Source organism: Falco punctatus (assembly GCF_963210335.1).
Source record: "Falco punctatus genome assembly, chromosome: 4".
Lineage (NCBI taxonomy): Eukaryota > Metazoa > Chordata > Aves > Falconiformes > Falconidae > Falco > Falco punctatus.
Genome location: NC_137583.1, coordinates 37,548,200 through 37,564,918, shown reverse-complemented (window position 1 = coordinate 37,564,918; position 16,719 = coordinate 37,548,200). Strand labels below are relative to the sequence as shown.

General features: G+C 55.0%; 1 protein-coding gene across 1 annotated transcript; it reads right to left on the bottom strand.

The window, feature by feature from the left end:
* Positions 1-12,714: 12,714 nt before the first annotated feature.
* LOC308063878 (transmembrane protein 100-like) lies at positions 12,715-16,622 on the bottom strand. The gene has a single exon (XM_080387445.1). The coding sequence runs from the start codon at positions 16,075-16,077 to the stop codon at positions 15,706-15,708; it is 372 nt and encodes a 123-aa protein (XP_080243571.1). The 5' UTR covers positions 16,078-16,622; the 3' UTR covers positions 12,715-15,705.
* Positions 16,623-16,719: the final 97 nt, after the last annotated feature.

The window sequence follows — 16,719 nt, the reverse complement described above, 5'->3', positions numbered from 1 at the left end:
AGCTGTGAAGCCATTTCAGTGCTGTGGCACTAATCCATCAGCCGGAGCTCAGCTGGGGCAAGCGTGACGTTTGCACTGGTGCGAGCAGGTTTCTGGGTTGCTAGGAGTGACTCACGTGTGTGAACGGACCGTGTCTGCAGAGCAGCACTAATATGATTTTCTCAAACTATGATTGGTTTCCTAATTTCTAAAAAGCCGTCTGGCAGGCTGGGCCCCCTTCCATGGTTTCCTGGAGCTATGAAGATGTTAAGAAGGTGCTGCTCTCAGAGGATTTGTCGTCTGATCTAGTCACTCAGTCCAGCATCAGCTGGTGCTGCCAGGCCAGGACTGCAACTTCCTAAAATGAAGTCAAAACCACAGTGCCAGATCACTTACACACCTAGGGCTGAGGAGCTCGTGGCTGAATTCCAGCATGGCTGGTTCATCCTACACAGCCCAGCTTATTTTCAATCCAGCACCAAGTTTATCCTTCGCTTCTGGTCCTGAGCTGTTGTATAATGTTAATTACCACGTGCTGCCACACTCCTCCCACGTTCACAGATGTCTTCAGGACTGAGGTGATTTCTGCACACAGAAGAATGGGAAGTGCTTGGGCACCTTTGATATAAAAGGTGCCATGTCACTGACAAGGGCAGAAGATGGGGTGATGCTTGCAGAACATGAGTTAGGAAAGAAGAATGATGCAAAGACTTTGATAGCTTCATGTCACGTCTGTCCCCTGGCTGCTTGGCAGATTATCCATTGCCTTTATTAACTCTGTGTTAAATTAATCTTCTTTTCCTGTAATTTTTTTCAAGACGTTTATTGTTTCATTTTGCCTGGTTTATCTTTAGAAGGGCTTTTTGTAAAGCTTCCAGGAGATGCCAGCACGACAGCCCACAGGAAAAGTGTCCCTTTATTCCCAGCACAGGTACTGGGCAGTGCTGGAGGAAAAGGTCCCCATTACACTTAAATACAGGGCCTGGGCAGTGTGGCCGCGCTCTGCGGCTGGCAGACAGCTCTCTGCCTTCCCTGCTGAGCTCCCTAGTGGCACAGGCAGCACTAACCACCAGTTCAGCTGTGACACTTGCCATTAGGAAATGGCCCAAGATCACCAAATGGGCTCCAGGCCAGCAGCCACCCGCCAGGAGACACCAAAGCTCTTCCCCATCTGACCTGCTCTCCCCATGGGAGACTTCTCATGGTGGCCCTCTCCCCTGCACACCCCCCTCCGGCCATCCAGCCTCCTCTGCATGTAGTTTCAGCCATTTCCATTAGGTCTCAATGCACATTTGTGAAGTGCCGGGTGGGTTATCACGGATGCTCTGCAGGGCAGGGCAGTGCTCTGGGGATGCTCTCCCACCGAGGCCACCCTGAAGCTGTGTCAGCCACCCAGCAGCAGCTGTGATCAGTGGATATGGATGTATTTGCTCAGTGCATGCTGTTTTATTTGGTGCTGTTGCAGCTTCATGGCTGTGTCAAGCTGACCTGAGCAGAGGCTCCTGCTGCGGCGGGAAGGATGCCCACTGCTCACACTGCTTCTGCTGCTCACACTGCGGCAGCATCATGTGGCTAGTCAGGTACCTAATGCAGGTGAAAGCACATTTTTCTCCTGAGCCTGATTTCACTGATTAAAAATCAGCATATTAAAACAAGAATCAGAAACATAAAGTGCAGCCCCAGCTAGACCCTCTCCTCAGACACACTGGCCTCAGTGCATTCTGCCTTCACCAGCCTGGTCAGTGGAAGTAGATCTTTTAACAAGTTCTCAAGTCAAAAAAATTCCATTTATTCAGTGGCAAGGTGCTAGCTCCAAAGCCGAGGGAGCCCCATGGCCACATGTCCTCACAGCCTCCTCTGGTCAGCTGGGGAGGAGATGCACACTGCAGCTGGGGCGATGAACCAAGGAAGAGAAAACATCCCTCACCCGCGTGAGAGCTCAGGCCTTGGGGGTTTTAGAGGAAAGATGCCGGTTTACATTTCTGCATGGATTTAGAAGCACAGAATCACAGAGCGGTTTGGGTTGGAAGGGACTGCTAAAGGCCATCCAGTCTAACCCCCCGCTGCAGCGAGCAGGGACACCTTGCACTGGATCAGGCTGCCCAGAGCCCCGTCCAGCCTGACCCTGGTTCTGTCCAGGGACGGGGCATCCACCACCTCCCTGGGCAGCCTGTGCCAGTGTCTCACCACCCTCAGCGTAGAAATTTTCTTCCTTATATCTAGTGTGAATCGACCCTCTTTTAGTTTAAAACCATTGCCCTTTGTCCTTGTTGCTACAGACCTTACTAAAAAGTCTGTCCCCATCTTTCCTATAAGCCCCTTTAAGTATTGGAAGCTGCTGTGAGGTCGTCCTGGAGCCTTTTCTCCTTTTCTCCAGGCTGAGCAACCCCAGCTCTCTCAGCCTGTCTGTACAGGAGAAGTGCTTCCTCCCTCTCATCATCTCCAGGGCCTCCTCCGGACCCACTCCAGCAGGTCCCATGTCTCTCTGGGTACCCCAGAGCTGGAAGCAGCGCTGCAGGGGGGGTCTCACCAGAGCAGAACAGAGGGGCAGAATTACTTCTCCCAACCTGTGGCCACATGTAGTTCAGCCTTGAGTCTGGGATGCTTTCACAGATCCCCAGTTCCTCCCCTTGTCACACCGTGGATACACAGCCATGAGCTGGTTTCCAGCACTGCCCTCTGGCAGCTGAGTGCTCTGTGCCCTCTGCACCCGCTGTGCGTGCGGTGAAGCCTCCACAGCTTCTGCAAGAGACGGCTGGCTCGGGAGGAACAGAGCTGCCCTCGCAGCCAGCCTGTGGCCCTGCCTGATGCCAGGGCAAAGCTCTGCCCAGGGTCTCCTCGGCGAGGGGCAGAGGGGTGAGCCGAAGCAAGCTGCAAGGGCAGGTGCCAGAGCAGGGCAGCGAGGCGGCTGGGGCTGCGGGGGCATCTGCAAAAGTCATCGAAGCAGCGCGGGCACTGCAGGGGGGCACTGGCCTGGGCGCTGGGCAGCGGAGCAGCGGGGTTATTGATGAGCTGGGTTATGCTGGTGACTCACAGTCACTGTCTGTACCTGGCAGTGACTCAGCTCTCGATTCTCTGATGTGACACAAGCTGTAATACAATCCTGGCTTGTTTGTCAAGAGGGTTTTTTAACCCCGCTTCCCACCCCCACTGCAGGATTAAGGCCATCATTTGCCAGCAGCCGTCACAGCAACAAGGCTACGTACACAATTAAAAGCTTATTGGGAGCTTCTTGTCAGCTGGCCAAGGATCTGGAGGCTAAAAGGCCAAAGATTAGAGCGAGGCACAGTTAAAATGCCATTAAATGAGAACAAGTCCAGACCCTGCTGAGCCTGGGATCATGCCTTGGTGTGTGCACCGGGGAGGGAAAACCCCGTTCTTCCCTCCACAGCTCAAATCTGCAGCCAGGTCTGTGCGGCTCTGGCTGTAGAACAAGCAACATGTGCCTGGCCAGCAACAAACTGCTGGATTATCCTTGAGGTTTTACAGTGGAGAGCGTGCTGCCACCTTTGCGGAGCACCACTGGCCTCCCAAAAGGGCTCATGTGGTCTCTTCCAGCTGTTTTCTGGGACCTCCCAACTCTAAAAGTTGAAATTTCTGCCTTGGGCTTTGGCTTGTTCCTGCCCTCTCCCCAGAGCTCTCTGTCACCTCCTGAGCTACTCTTCAGCCTTCCAAGGACATCTCCTCTGGGCCGATGGGTGTGCTGGGCTTTCCTGCTCTCCCTCTTGGACACACTGACCTCTTTGGGGAGGAAATCCCTTTTCTCCCACCACTTTCTCTCTCACATCTCTCCTCTTCTTCACATCACAGTAAGTTTCCACCTTTTCTACACATGCCTCAGTTTCTCTGGCCGTGGGTGCAGCATTCTTTGGGTGGGATGCTCACTGGCATCTCATCCTGGTCTGTGCTGGAGCAGAAGATGTAGCCTTGGAGGTAACCACTTGGGATGCAAATCAAACCAGTGATACTCACTGTGTGCCCACAAAACGCTGTTGTGCTGCTCTTGTGCAGTGCCTGTGCCTGAAAGTAAGTTGTACTTAGAAGATGCAAAGTGTTAACATCCCAGAGAAACTCTTCCGGGAAGTTTCCGCTCAACAGAGCAGCTCTGAGAAAATCCTGCTGGGGACTACTGAAGGAGAATGCAATTTCTGGCACCGCACATCCCCGTCCTGCTCATATTCCCATAGAAGATGGTGTACTTAAAAAATAAATGCTACTGATCTATGTCCTTGGAGCTGCAGGAGTGGGCCTGAGGCACACTGCACGCTGCAGCCACAGGACAGGATGATGGTTTGTCCCATCTCAGGGGCTTCCCATCAAAATCAACCACCAGGTACAGCCTGTGCATAGAGGGAGTACGAGACAGCAGGGACTCGGTCCTGGTCAGCACGTGCAGCTTGACAGCAGCCGTCTCTGTCTGCATGTCTTGTAGGCAATGAAGGAAAGGCAAGTGCTGCGACAAGATCTGAAGAGCAATGGGACAGGTTTGTGGCTATGTACAGGGATGCTTTGCAGAGAGAGGGGAGTCAAAAGTCCTGTAATTGTTTCCATTAGAGTACGTGTCCCGTACCAGAAGGCATTGAGTAAGCCTCTGTATCCAGAGCAGTACACAGTATTCTCTGGATACAGAAATCAGAGAGCAGTGACAAAAGCTCTGAAGTCCCTGAGCCAAGGGACCCCATGCAGCAGCCCCACCTCCCCCACCTGACCCAGCTCCTCTGCCCACTGCCCACCCGGACAGCGCTCTCAGCCTTGGGAATGGCCCTCGCTGGGGGCCTCTGCTTAATGCTCGCCAGCTCTGCCCCCAAACGGCACTTCAAGGGTTTTTTGGACACAACATTTTGAAAATAGCCCTCTGATGACATCTCTTTGCCCTACTTTTATCTCCTGTTTATAGGGCCAAAGCTGCTCATTGCTTCACCCTCCTCTGTCCCTCTTCTATATACTTTCACTTTTGCTGTTTTGTTACTCCATTTATAATTAATTTAGCCTTTATTTTTTGCTCGAAGGGTGGTCAGAGACTCCAGTCCCTTCTTAACTTTTTCAGTGCCGCTTCCTCTGTAGTTAAGACCCTGTCCACATACCATGTGTCCATTAACCCATATTAAGGTTAATGCATCCTTAGAGGATGAGCAGACAACCCTGTAACCACATTTGCACATCTCAAGGTCCTATCCCTCAGCCCAAGCAAGGTGTTGTGAATGCGAAGGACGGTAGGTTTGCTTCAACCCTGTTGCTGTGTCGTTCCCTGCCAAGCTCGATCTCTCTCGCTTGGCTCCCGCAGCGGAGGGCAGCGTGTGTACAATCAGCGACTGGACCCTCCTTGAGATGTCCCAGCTTCCTCATGCAGGTTAACTGGATTGCTTGCAATCCCCTTTCCATAGCTTTGGTGAGCTGGATTTGGTGAAGTGCCTCTCTTCATCAGCTTGCAGTCACAGCCTCTTGCACAAGGTCCCTCTTTAGTTCAGATTGCAAAATTTGCTTTGGTCCTGCTGTGGAGTTGCTCTACACATGCACAGTGGTTGTGTTTTCCCGATATCTACCAACCCCACTGGAGCTGCTCTTCCAACATGCTCCGGATGTCCAGAAACCCCAGACAAGTGCCCCAACATACCCAATTCCAACAAATTCCCAACTGGAAAAAGAGCGGGTGCCTGAGCAGCTCTGGCTGTCCAACCGCCCTGTGTGCAGGAGTGAACCTGGCATGCACGAACACTTCAGCGGTAGTAGGCTACACCTCACAGCAAAATGGAGCAGCTGTTGTTCTACACCAAATTTGGAAGAAACCCAACCGTTCCAGGCTGGCCTTCAAATACAAGGGTCTTCTCTGGACAGAGCATATGGACTTCATGTTTGTGTATATTCTTTTCTCATGCTTCCCTAGTGAGTCACTCTTTCCAGATTTGTTGCTGTGTCTCCTGCCGTGGGTGCCAGCCACTTCAGGCGGCAAATGTATGTTGCTGCCTGTGCATGGGTTCACTCTCCAATTTAGGGACTCTAAAATCCTTTCTATGCATGTGGTTACTAGCTTTTTCCTATTCTTCTTGCAGTAAATGTGAAAATTCCCTTTCCTTGTAGCAGCACTGTGAGGTTTGGACTAAACTGAGTGCATTCAAGCCTGTGCGATGACCCAGCACTAAGAGCTTTCACCGGTCAGTTCTAAAAAGCTTTTAGCAAAAGGCACTTCAGCTTCTACATATTCTGCCACTGAAGGCGTGTTTCTGCGGCTGTAAAGGCCTTCAAAAAAGGGAGCCAGCAGAAAGCTGTAGACAGCTGGAGTGTGGTGAGGAAGATTGCTGTGCTCAGTTGTCTCCTAATGCATGAGCAGAAGCGAGAGCAGTGAAACTGGGAAGGCATGAAACCTAAACCAGAGGGAAACAGTGTCACAACACCCAGCTGCGCTCACTCCATTCCCTGCCGTGTGCTGCAAGGTTCTGCAGAAACACCCCCAAAAAGGCTGACCTTTACAGGGAAGAGGTGCAGTGGTGCCACAGGACTTGCACAGCCAAGAGCAAGTTTTAAAACTTTCTGATTTCTTCCTGAGTGCAAAATGCCTCCAAAGCCCTCAGGGCAAGGGGGAGGCTGTGGGCTGGGAGACACAGGAGCCTCCTGAGTGTGCCTCTGGACCACAGCTTTGCTCAGTGGCTGAAACTTTTAGATGCATCTTGAAGTAACAGAAATCTCTGGCAGACATCCTCGGAGGCTGGATTTTAGCTCTCATGCTTGGTGCCAGTGCCTCGTGGCTGGTTTAACTTGAGAACTCTGTGCTGGCTCGGGAAGCACTTGCTAGGAGAGCCAGGAACATGCTCCACGGCCAAATGTGAACGTGCAAACCCAGACTGAGCTGGCCGAGCACAGCCATGACGCTGCCCACACACCGCACCGTGCCATGAGGCACAGTAGCTGGTGCGAAGCATCAGGGCAGAGGCAGTCCCATGAGACAGCCCAGCTCTCTGGGAGAGGGCGGACACATGGACAGCAGTGGTGTGATGTGCTGCTGCTGTGGAATTTCTCTTCACCTACTATACCCCAAAATTGTTAGGCAAACTGGAAATCTCAATGTAAAGATCAGTGATCTTTCTTGAGCATTTTTTTAATGCTTCACATTTTGTGTGAAGAAGAGACTTTGCAGGATTCCTTGTCCCCTTTATCCCAGCAGGATCTGAGCCTTGCTCCCAGGTGGAGCAGGCTGTGAACTAACCCAGTTTAGGCTCAATGCAGGGAATTGCCTAAGAATGCGTAAAGTTCCCAACAGCTTCAGATCCATTCTTAGCTCTGGCAAAACATTTCAGCATATGGGCTTGAACACATGCTTAATATATATCCCACGGAACTGCTTTACAAGCTGGGGCAGCACCACAAGCCACCACCTACAAGCTGCAAGTTTTGCAAATTTAGCCTTTACTGGGCACTTCTGAAAGTCCAGCAGACGTAGCTATTGCGAACAGAAGCTCGACAAGAGTAAAACCAGGCAGCAAAACATGACCCACATGGCAAGAGCTGGAGTCATAGTACTGTTAGCTGAGATGGGTTTTGCTGGGCTGTGGTGTGTCCTATGTTTTTCTTCCTCAAAAGTGCCTGCCGGGTGTCCTGTGAAGAGCAATCACAACAGCTCTGCGTGAAGGAAAACCAGAGCAAACACCTCAACCAGTGCGTGCTCCCTGCAAAACCTCATCACTGAGCTGGCCCCACAGGCTCCATGCTTGGCAGCTCTGCAAGAAAACATCCTCAGGACTGAGGACTGAGTGAAAAAATGATTTTGCTGTGAACAGAACAAGGAAATGATAAAATCCTGAAAACGTCCGTGTGGAGAGACCCAGTGCAAAAAGCTGCAGTGGTTTTGCTTGGCAGGGTGCTGGGTGTAAGCAGTGGGGAGGGTGGCATGGCTCCGCAGGGCTGGCGGGGCGACCGCGCACAGCACAGCACAGCACAGCACATTGCTGCTGTGTGGCTGGGGCAGCATCCCCCAGGAGATGCCTTTAAAACCCTCCACAGCTTCTCAACGGAAAAGGACAATCAAGTGTCATATTATTTTTGAGTTTCTAAGTGGAATGCTGCAAAATGGAGAGACAAAAAAACCCCCAAACAACTATAGTGTAAGAAGCACTTTTAAAGAAGTACTTACAAAGAAGTATTTTTACAGAAGTGTTGCTGCCTTGTTCTTATTCAGTTAGAGGAAATTTGCTCAGTGAGAAATGCAGGCGAGATCCCTACAGCCCTGGCAGTGCTAGCAAATGCCACTTCAGTTTAAACAAAACCTCGCTGCTCGTGTTTCTCTCTTTTTTTTTCAGATATCATTATCTTTCCTGCCTCCCCTGTTATTATCTACTCTCAAAAGCCTGAAAACAACCTGTGTTTTTCCACCAGCTGCTGTGCTGCCTCCTGCTAGACCGCCTTTTGCCGTCCTTTCTCCTGCCGCTCTCCTGGAGCACCTCCCTTGTTCCTTGACAGTCCTACCCAGCAGCACCTTTTCCAGAAGGATGCCCACAGCAGCAAGACCTATTACTTGCTAACAGGTGCTACAAAGTTTCCTCAAACACCCTCATTGCCTACCTCACCCATCATTTTAACTGTTTCCGAGTTGGCTACCATTAAATAGCTGTGGGTTTGCTTGGACTTTTAACGTGCTTCAGAGTGTGCTTGATACTGTGCTATGACTTAGAGGAGATAGGTCAAATTTCTGACCTAATGTACTAGTTCTTTTAAATATGAAAGTGAAATTTTATTCCATACTTGTAGCTCAGAATGCAGGAACAGCTCTCTGTAAGTGTGAGGGGATGGAGAGGCACCACAGCCACCTGTGCCTCTAATGGAAACTGATTTTAGTCCAGCAAAAAGCCATAACGATGTAATGGTCTCTGGCATTTTACCTTGATAATGTCATGGTATTTATAGTCTTTTATATGTATTTCATGACATAATGCTGTTTGGTACCTGGTTTTCACAAGATCAATGAGAGAGAATGATAACCTTTTATAATTGTCTTCCACCTCCACCAGCTGCATATGCACAGATTCAGGAAAGATGCATTTTGCATCTCACTGGGTAGGACAGATCGAGCACGGCGCAGGGCAGTTGTTGTGATCACAAGGAGGAGAGGGCAGTGGGGAACATGCATTTTGTTTGTCCTCCTGCATCTCAGCCATCACGTATCGGAGCCATCTTCTTCCTCCCACTGAGTATGAGCATGCTTGCAAAGGCTTCCTCCTCAGCACTGCCCACTGGGCACCAGTGTCTTTTTATTTTGAGTAAAAAGACAGCAGAATTGTGTCTTAAAATTAGAAGTTGGCATCCCATGAATAGTTTGGCTGCATCCTGGATGTCTGAAGAGTTGTGCTATCCAATCTCCCTCAGTGACTTGATCTGTGCACAGTCTGCATGTCTTTGTTAGATGGACTTTAATGTAGTTGCTGATTGTTGGGATCAGCAGCCATGGGTAGGTTCTCCCTGGGTGGTTAGGGCAAGGTGGGTGACTGACACAGCCAGCAAAACAGAAGAAAAAGGGGATGTGTGCAGAAATGTCATGGGGGAGTTTATAAAAGGTGATGGAGCCCACGGGTCTCATTGTTGGAATGAAAATGGGTTATAGTGGGTAGAGTGCTCCATGGGGCAGCCCATGTCTCCTGCCGGCCACGCATCCCACGGGCTCCCGTTGCAGCCATAAGTCTGTCTGTGCTCAGCGGGGAGGGCTTCGTGGTGATGCCCCCATCCTGCTCTGACAGCAGCATCCCAGCCTGGCAGACTCCTGCTGCGGTGCGTGACACCAGCCGCTCCTGCCCATCTGCTCCTGCTGCGCTGGTGCCTCACTGCCGGGCACAGAGCGCTGGGGCTGGCGGCTCCTCCGTCCGTGCTGGAGGAAGGGCAGGGGCAAACCTGCAGCCCTGCAGTGCCATGGGATGTGGCCAGGCATGTCCCCAGCAGCTGTTGAGCACGGTGAGCCCTCTGCTCGTCCTCCCTGCCCGATGCCCTCCCTGGCGCAGGCATGGGCTGGCTTCCAGTACACCCCAGGTGGTTCAGCACGGGCCCAAATACATTCCCATCCACCACCTGCATGGCTGAACTTGGCCTCTCTGGTGGGGGGTCAGTGGGGGTCCCACCTCCGTATCCACCTCCAGCCAGGAGCACCTGCCTGGGCCTCATGGGTGGGGGACATGGGCTGAGATATTTGTTTTGGACAATCTCAGGACAGCAGAAGTATGGGAAGGGTCATAGCTTCAGGTCTGGGCAAACTTTGCAGCAGCTTTGGCTTTTGAATGCCACCAGCACCTCTGTTGCAATGAGCCCCCCATTCCTCTGCAACGCATTTTATGCTACAGGATCTCTGACATCCTTCCAAACCTCATTGTCCCTAATCCATGTAAAAACCCTGGGGGAAGGTGCTATAAGCCCAAACGAGGGCTCGAGCAAGCAGCGGCGAGAGGACCTGAACCAGCCCTTGGAGCTGAGCGGTGGCCTCACCCCTTGCTCCACCAACAGTCCCCACTCGCACCCCTCAGCCTCCCTCTCCCCTCCTGCAGCGGGGACCTTGCCAGGGCCTCGGGGACCTTCCTCGGGGCCACCAGAGCCCTGCCAAGTGCTGCAGCTCCCTCTGCGGGGGGGTCCCTATTGTAAGTTGCGGCTGTATTTGAGTCAGAGCACTGAGACTCGCTCAGGGTTCCCCGGAGAAGCCGTGGCTGGCTGGGGCATCGCTGCCAGCATGGAAACAGCCCTGCTGTGCGGCGATATTTCTGTGACAGTAAGTCTTCCAAGCACACAGACTTCAGCAAAAACTGTGTTTATTTGGAAAAAAAACTTCCTGTAAGAGCAAAATATTCTGTAATTGTCTATTTGGGGATTCCTAAAGCAACACTAAAGCAATTCCCCTGGGGAGGGGGATGCTGGGTTAGATGGTCTATTGGTAATTTTCATGTTTCCAAAAGTCTGCCCCCAGAGCCAACTCGGTGCCTGGCATTCAGCCCCTTGTCCTTGCCTGGGAAAACAGAGCTTTCCACACACAGCTAGGAAAAAGAGCTGCTAAAATTTCCATTTGCATTTCCATCCCTTCAAAAAAATAACAAATGTAAGGGGAGTAAATAAACGAGTTTATTAGCCATGAATTCAGCCCAGCTGTCTAGGAGTTACTCACTGTTTTGCTGGCAGCTTTGGACCAGAGCCAAGTAGCCGTGCTTGGCCGTTCCGCACCTCCCCGCGCACGTAGACTTGTTTTTTAAAGTGCAGGGAATGGTGCCGGGCACTGTTTTGCTGTGGTGGATTTTGGTAAGGATGAAAGTCTCCGGCTGTGCAGGCTTCCCTGCTCCTGGCTGGGGCGGTGGGACCCTCACCAGTGCATCAGGCCGGCCTGCGAGCCGTGCAGGGCCATGGCTTGCTGGGACCTCTGCTGCTGGCTGGGAGAGCAGCTTTGCTTCTTGGACCTGGGAATTTCCACGCCCAGCTGACTTCTGGAGAAGAAGCAAAAATCAATGTATTTTCTAATCTGTATGGACTTGTTTAGGGAGCTGCAATGCCTGTCTTTTTTTAGGGTGCCCAGGTGCAGCACAGCCCCGCAGCCATGCATGGGCAGGGGTCACCTCCTCCTCTGGCTGCAGCTGGGCCCTGGCAGAGAGCCAGCAGCACCGCCAGGAGCGGGGACACGGCGCATCCCGGGTCGACGGCATGTGGGCAGACCTCTGGTCCGTGCCCCAGCCCAAAGTCTTGTTCTTTTGCCCAGGAGCCAGCTGGCCAGGTCCTTCCCTGCCGCAGCAGCCAGCCAGTGGGAAAGCTGCAGGTCCCCACGGGGAAGGCGATGTCTGCACCCACCCCACTGCCCGAACGTCACGTGGGGATGTCCCCTGTCACGGGGAAACCGGCAGGCACCCAGCCTCCGTGTTAGACTCAGCTCCACCACCGACCACCTCACTGGCAAGGTGATGTTGTTGTGGCTTCATTCCTCCATCAGATGTGCTGGGGTCCTGCAGCAGCCCAGAAAACAGTCTCTCTCTGACTGTCCCTCTGTCACTGTTTCTGAAGGGCTCAGGACTTCAGCCTCCACAGAAAGAGTAGGAAATAGGAGTTGCCACCATCCCAGTGAGGACTGGAGACTGGGTATGCTGGGGAGACTCTAGCTCAGAGCCCAGGGAGCTCCATCTCTGCTGCTGGCAGCTAAACCTAGGCAGCCGGAGCAGACTGACATGTCAGCTCAGATAAGAAACCAATGTCAGATTTATTTTAAGGATGCATATTTTTATTTTTAAGTTTCCCCTTTGTAACGATTCCCAATCTGGTAGCAACAATTTTTAACCCTTCACTTTGATGCAATAAAACTTGTGCTTTTCCTTTTAAGCCTGGTTACTGTTGAAAGGGGGGTTGGGTGGATCGTGGCAGAAACAGGGCATGTTGCTGTCACAAAAGCTGAACACATTAGCGGGGATGAATTGTTGTTATGAAGAAAGCCTTGGGGAGGTTGTCACTGGAGGCAAGCTTAGGGTCCTTAGGGTAAGGGAATGTTCCCATTACACCGGAAGAGCAGCCTCTGATGGGTGGGATGCAAGAGGCAGGTTATATTGAGGCATGACTTTGGGAAGCAAGCATCTTGGCACAGCCTTTGAACCATCTTTCCTCCCCAGATAACACCTGCCAGGGGAGCGGGGGTCTCTGGCAGGGTGCAAGTCTCCAGCAAGCAGCACTATGTGGGGTGGCACGGCCAGGCAGGGCACCTGGGAGGGTAGGCAGCAAAGCAGACAAAGACTGGTGTTCAAGTGAGCTTTACAGGTTTATTAATTTTTGGTTCTGATCACCTACGAAAGATAAAAGCTGTCTCTTAGCTCCAGATTGCAACAAGACAGCTGTGGCACTGCCTTCCCAGGGCGCTTCCCTGCTCCTGGAGACAGACGGCTCTGGCTGGCTGTGCTGCAGCTGCGCACCGAGAGCTTCTGCTCCGACACCTCAGCCACGGGGTCTGGGCAACAAGGCACGCGAGTGAGCCACCTTTCCCCACCATGGCGTGCGGGTGGGAGACCCAGCCTTTCGCCCTGCCACGGGCACCCAGGGCCCAGGCACCCAGAGTGGAGGGTGACTGTCAGCTGCTGCACCCCACGGAACAGCGTCTTGGTGCGCAGTGGGATGCCTGGGTGGGATGCTTTCTGGAGCCTCTCCAGCTTGCACAGGGAAGGGAACAGCCAGGAAGCTCCCACACATCTGCAATGCCACCAGTGGGGACTTGAGGACAAGGGTGAGATGGCGGTGTTGTCTGCCGGCAAACAGAGAGCCATCAGCTCCCTCCTGCACGCTGCCCAAGGAAGAGCAACACGGGGTGCTGTCAGCAGGGTGGCAAGTTTCGGATCCCTGGGTGCGGTGCTCTGTGAGTGACTGACCATGCAGGTCCTTTTCTCTTCCTCCTTCTGGCTTCTTTGCTGAACAGGGTGTAACTGTCCCAGCCATCTATTCCTGCAGCCCCAAAAAATCACTCAGTGCTCTTTAAGGAGATGAATTTCTCTAGGACTTGCCCTTCAGCCAGTACTTGCATGGTCACAGTCCTGCGGGGGAGCTTACCAGAGTCCGTTCACAGATATAAAACCATTGCAGACAGCAGGAGGGATTTTGCATGTGTACATCTTACACCAGAAATCAAATTCTATAAAGCTTTTAACAGAAACAGAAGAAAAGATCAGCCTGCATCAGACTTTTTAGCTCAGGACTGGGCAGGGATGGCACTCCAGCTCATCCAGGCTCTCTCTGGGATGGGCTCAGCAAGCTCTCTGGGCGCAGAGAGCAAGGCAATCCAGCTCCAGGGAACCGGATTTCAGGATGAAAAAAAGTGTGAGATGTAACGGGCCTGATGCCAGAAATTTTGGGCTGGCTGGCAAGGCTTTCCTCAGGTACAGCCAGACAACCCATCCCTGCATCCTGTTCAGATGGGATTTGCTTTGCAGTGCTGGGGGAGAAGGGCTGAGCACTTGAAAAGGGAGATAAATTTATGGCCAGACTGGTGGCTTCAGGCAGTGGTGAGGAGCAAAGTGAGAGCAGAGGAATTTGCAGGCAGCCACAAGCCTGTTTGCTGAAATATTATAGCAAGAAGAAGGAAATAAAAATTGTAATAATAATAATAATAATAATAATAATGAGCTGGCACCTCAAACTGTCAATACAGGAGCGCTTTGCTGAGCATCCCTGACGACACACATCACTGAGCACCCCATGGCTGGAAACCACCACTTTGCTTGTCCCGAGATAGGCTGAAACTGCAAACTTCAGCTACACAAACACCCCGAAGCAACGATCAAGCTTCCAAAGAACAGCCCGGGCTTGACGCCTGCTAAACTCATCACCTGCTGCAGAGCCGAGCTGGTCTCTGTAACGCCGCCCCACCTCCTGATTGCTCGTGGAAGGAAAGCTTCGGTCAGAGCTGGGGCTGGAAGCGTCTCTAAACCTCCCAGACTCTGTGGGTGTTTGAACCTCACTTTGCAGGACTGGGACTCTAAGTCCCAGTATCCCAGTATCCCAGGCACGATGGCTCCTGGCCATGCCTGCTGCAGCAAGCAGCAGCTCCCAGGGCTTCCTCCCGGCAGAGGAGTGTGATTTAATTATGGAGGCAGAACCAGTGGGGACAGAGCTGCTGGGAGGGCGGGTGGCATGTGGCATGGCATGCTCGTGGGGATCCCGAGCCCCCACACTTTGCTCCTGCATGCCCCCCCCGCTTGTGGCTTTTGGTCTTACTCACTCCCTTCTGCCATGCATGGAAGGCCTCCAGCTGCCGAGCGGCCGGGAACGCGGCTGCTCTCTGTAGCTCTTGGCACTGGTGCCCATCGCACAGGAGCCGGGGGGGGGCTGGTTTTGGGGGGCCCCTCTGGGTGCGGGGCCGCCGGGGCAGGGAGCAGCGTGGCCACGGAGCGGCCGTGCTGCTCTGGGAGCTGCCGGAGAGGGACCCCGGTGCCCACGCCTCGTGCTTATTTTTTCGGGTAAAGAGCGAGCTCAGAAGCTAAACTCAAAGAATGGGAGCAGGCACTTCGTTTCCAAAAAAGTGGTAAAAATGTATTTGCTCCTTCTTAACGCAACTCCAGCTCCTTCTCCCGTGACAGAATTGCTGTCGGACGCCCCTAGCCGGGGGATCTCCCTGGGCGCCCCAGGCAGAGGGACCCCCTCACGGAGGGGACCTGTCCCCCGGGATGCCATCGGGCTGGCTCTCCCACACGGTGACGGAACAAGCCCGGTGCGCCCCCCTCGCCGTTCAGCACCCCGCACCGCACCCCCAACAGCCCCTGCGCTCCCCGCGCCCCCCGGGCTATGTTCGGCTCCCGACCCCCCCTTGCCCCCCGTGCTGTCCCCGGGGCTCCCGCACCTCCCGCTGCCTCCCGACAGCCCCCCCGCGCCCAGCCCCCCGCATCTCCCCAGTTGTCCTTCTGAAAGTCCCTTTGCCCAGACCCACAGGGGTCCTCGCGGCCGGGGAAGGGACAGAGGTGGTCCCGGTTCCTTCCGACGCCGCGCGGGGGGGTCCCGGCACCGGGCTGGCTGCGGGGCGGGGGCGGACCCGGGTCCCCGCAGGGTGACACGCTCCGTGGGCTCCGCGCTGGTTCCGTGCCGGGCCCGGGCGGGCGGGGGGGGCCGGGGCGCCGGCGGGGCTCGGTGCGGGGCGGCGGGGCCGGGCGTCCTGGGGTGCGACGAAGCCGGTGCTGCCACCGCTGCGCCGCGGGGCGCCGGGTGCGGGGGGAAGCAGGGGGCTCCGGGCGGAGCAGAGTCTGCCCCCAGCCCGGGTCATAGGGCTCCCTGCTCCACGGAGACCGGCTCCTGGCGCTGCCGCCTCCGCTGCCTCTCCCACTTGGCCCGCCAGCACACGTAGGCGGCCACCAGCAGGCCCACCCCGAAAATCAAGGTGGCCACCGAGACCACCTTAGCGATGTCCATCTGCGGGCCATTGATGGTGAAGGTGATGCACGTCGCTGCTACGCCGATGACCACGGAGACGATGCCGAAGGGGAAGATGCAGCGGTACCAGGACTTCTCGGTCCCGCCCGTGGCCAGGGCCAGCTTGTTGAGCGTGGCGGTGGAGTCGGTGGCCGCGGCCAGCGGCAGCCCGGGCTTCCCTCCCTGCAGGCAAGTGAGCGAGTTGGACTTGCAGCCCATCATGTTGGCGAGGGACCCCCGGCCCGGCCGGCGCCGGACGCAGCGCTGGGAGGGGCCGTGCCTACGGGCCACCGGTGCCGGGATGGGGCCGGCGCCTACATGGCTGGGGCCGGGGGCTCGGGCTGCCCCGGGCCGGGGGCGCGGCGGCCGCTGCTCTCGCCGCAGGCTCCGGCTCCCGGCTCTTTTGCTGCCGGAGCCAGCGGGGAGCGCGGGGCCCGGCGCGGGGATTGGCGGCGGCGGGTGAGCTCATGCCGGTGGGAGGGCGGCCCGGCCCCGCCGCCGTTAACTCCTTCGGGCCCCGAGCGGCACCGCCCGGCGCCCGTTCGCGCTTCGCAACTGCCCGGGCCGGCCGAGGGCGGGCAGCGCTGGGCAGGGCAGCTGGCCCGGCCGCCCCCCGCAGCCCCTCCAGGGTCACGCTGCTGCCGGCAGCCCCCGGGCAGCCCAGCCCAGCGGGGACGGGTAGGGGGGCTTCAGCCGCCCCGCCGCCCCCTCCCCGGGCAGTGCCAGCGGCCTCGCCTCCTTCCGAGCTGCTCTCCCTGTGTCACCCTCCGGCAGCTCTGTCCCCTGCCCCAGGGCTTGGGTGGCCCGCACGGGGAGCCCGCGGTTGGCTCGAAGCCGAGACCCCCCGGCATGGGGGGACGCTGC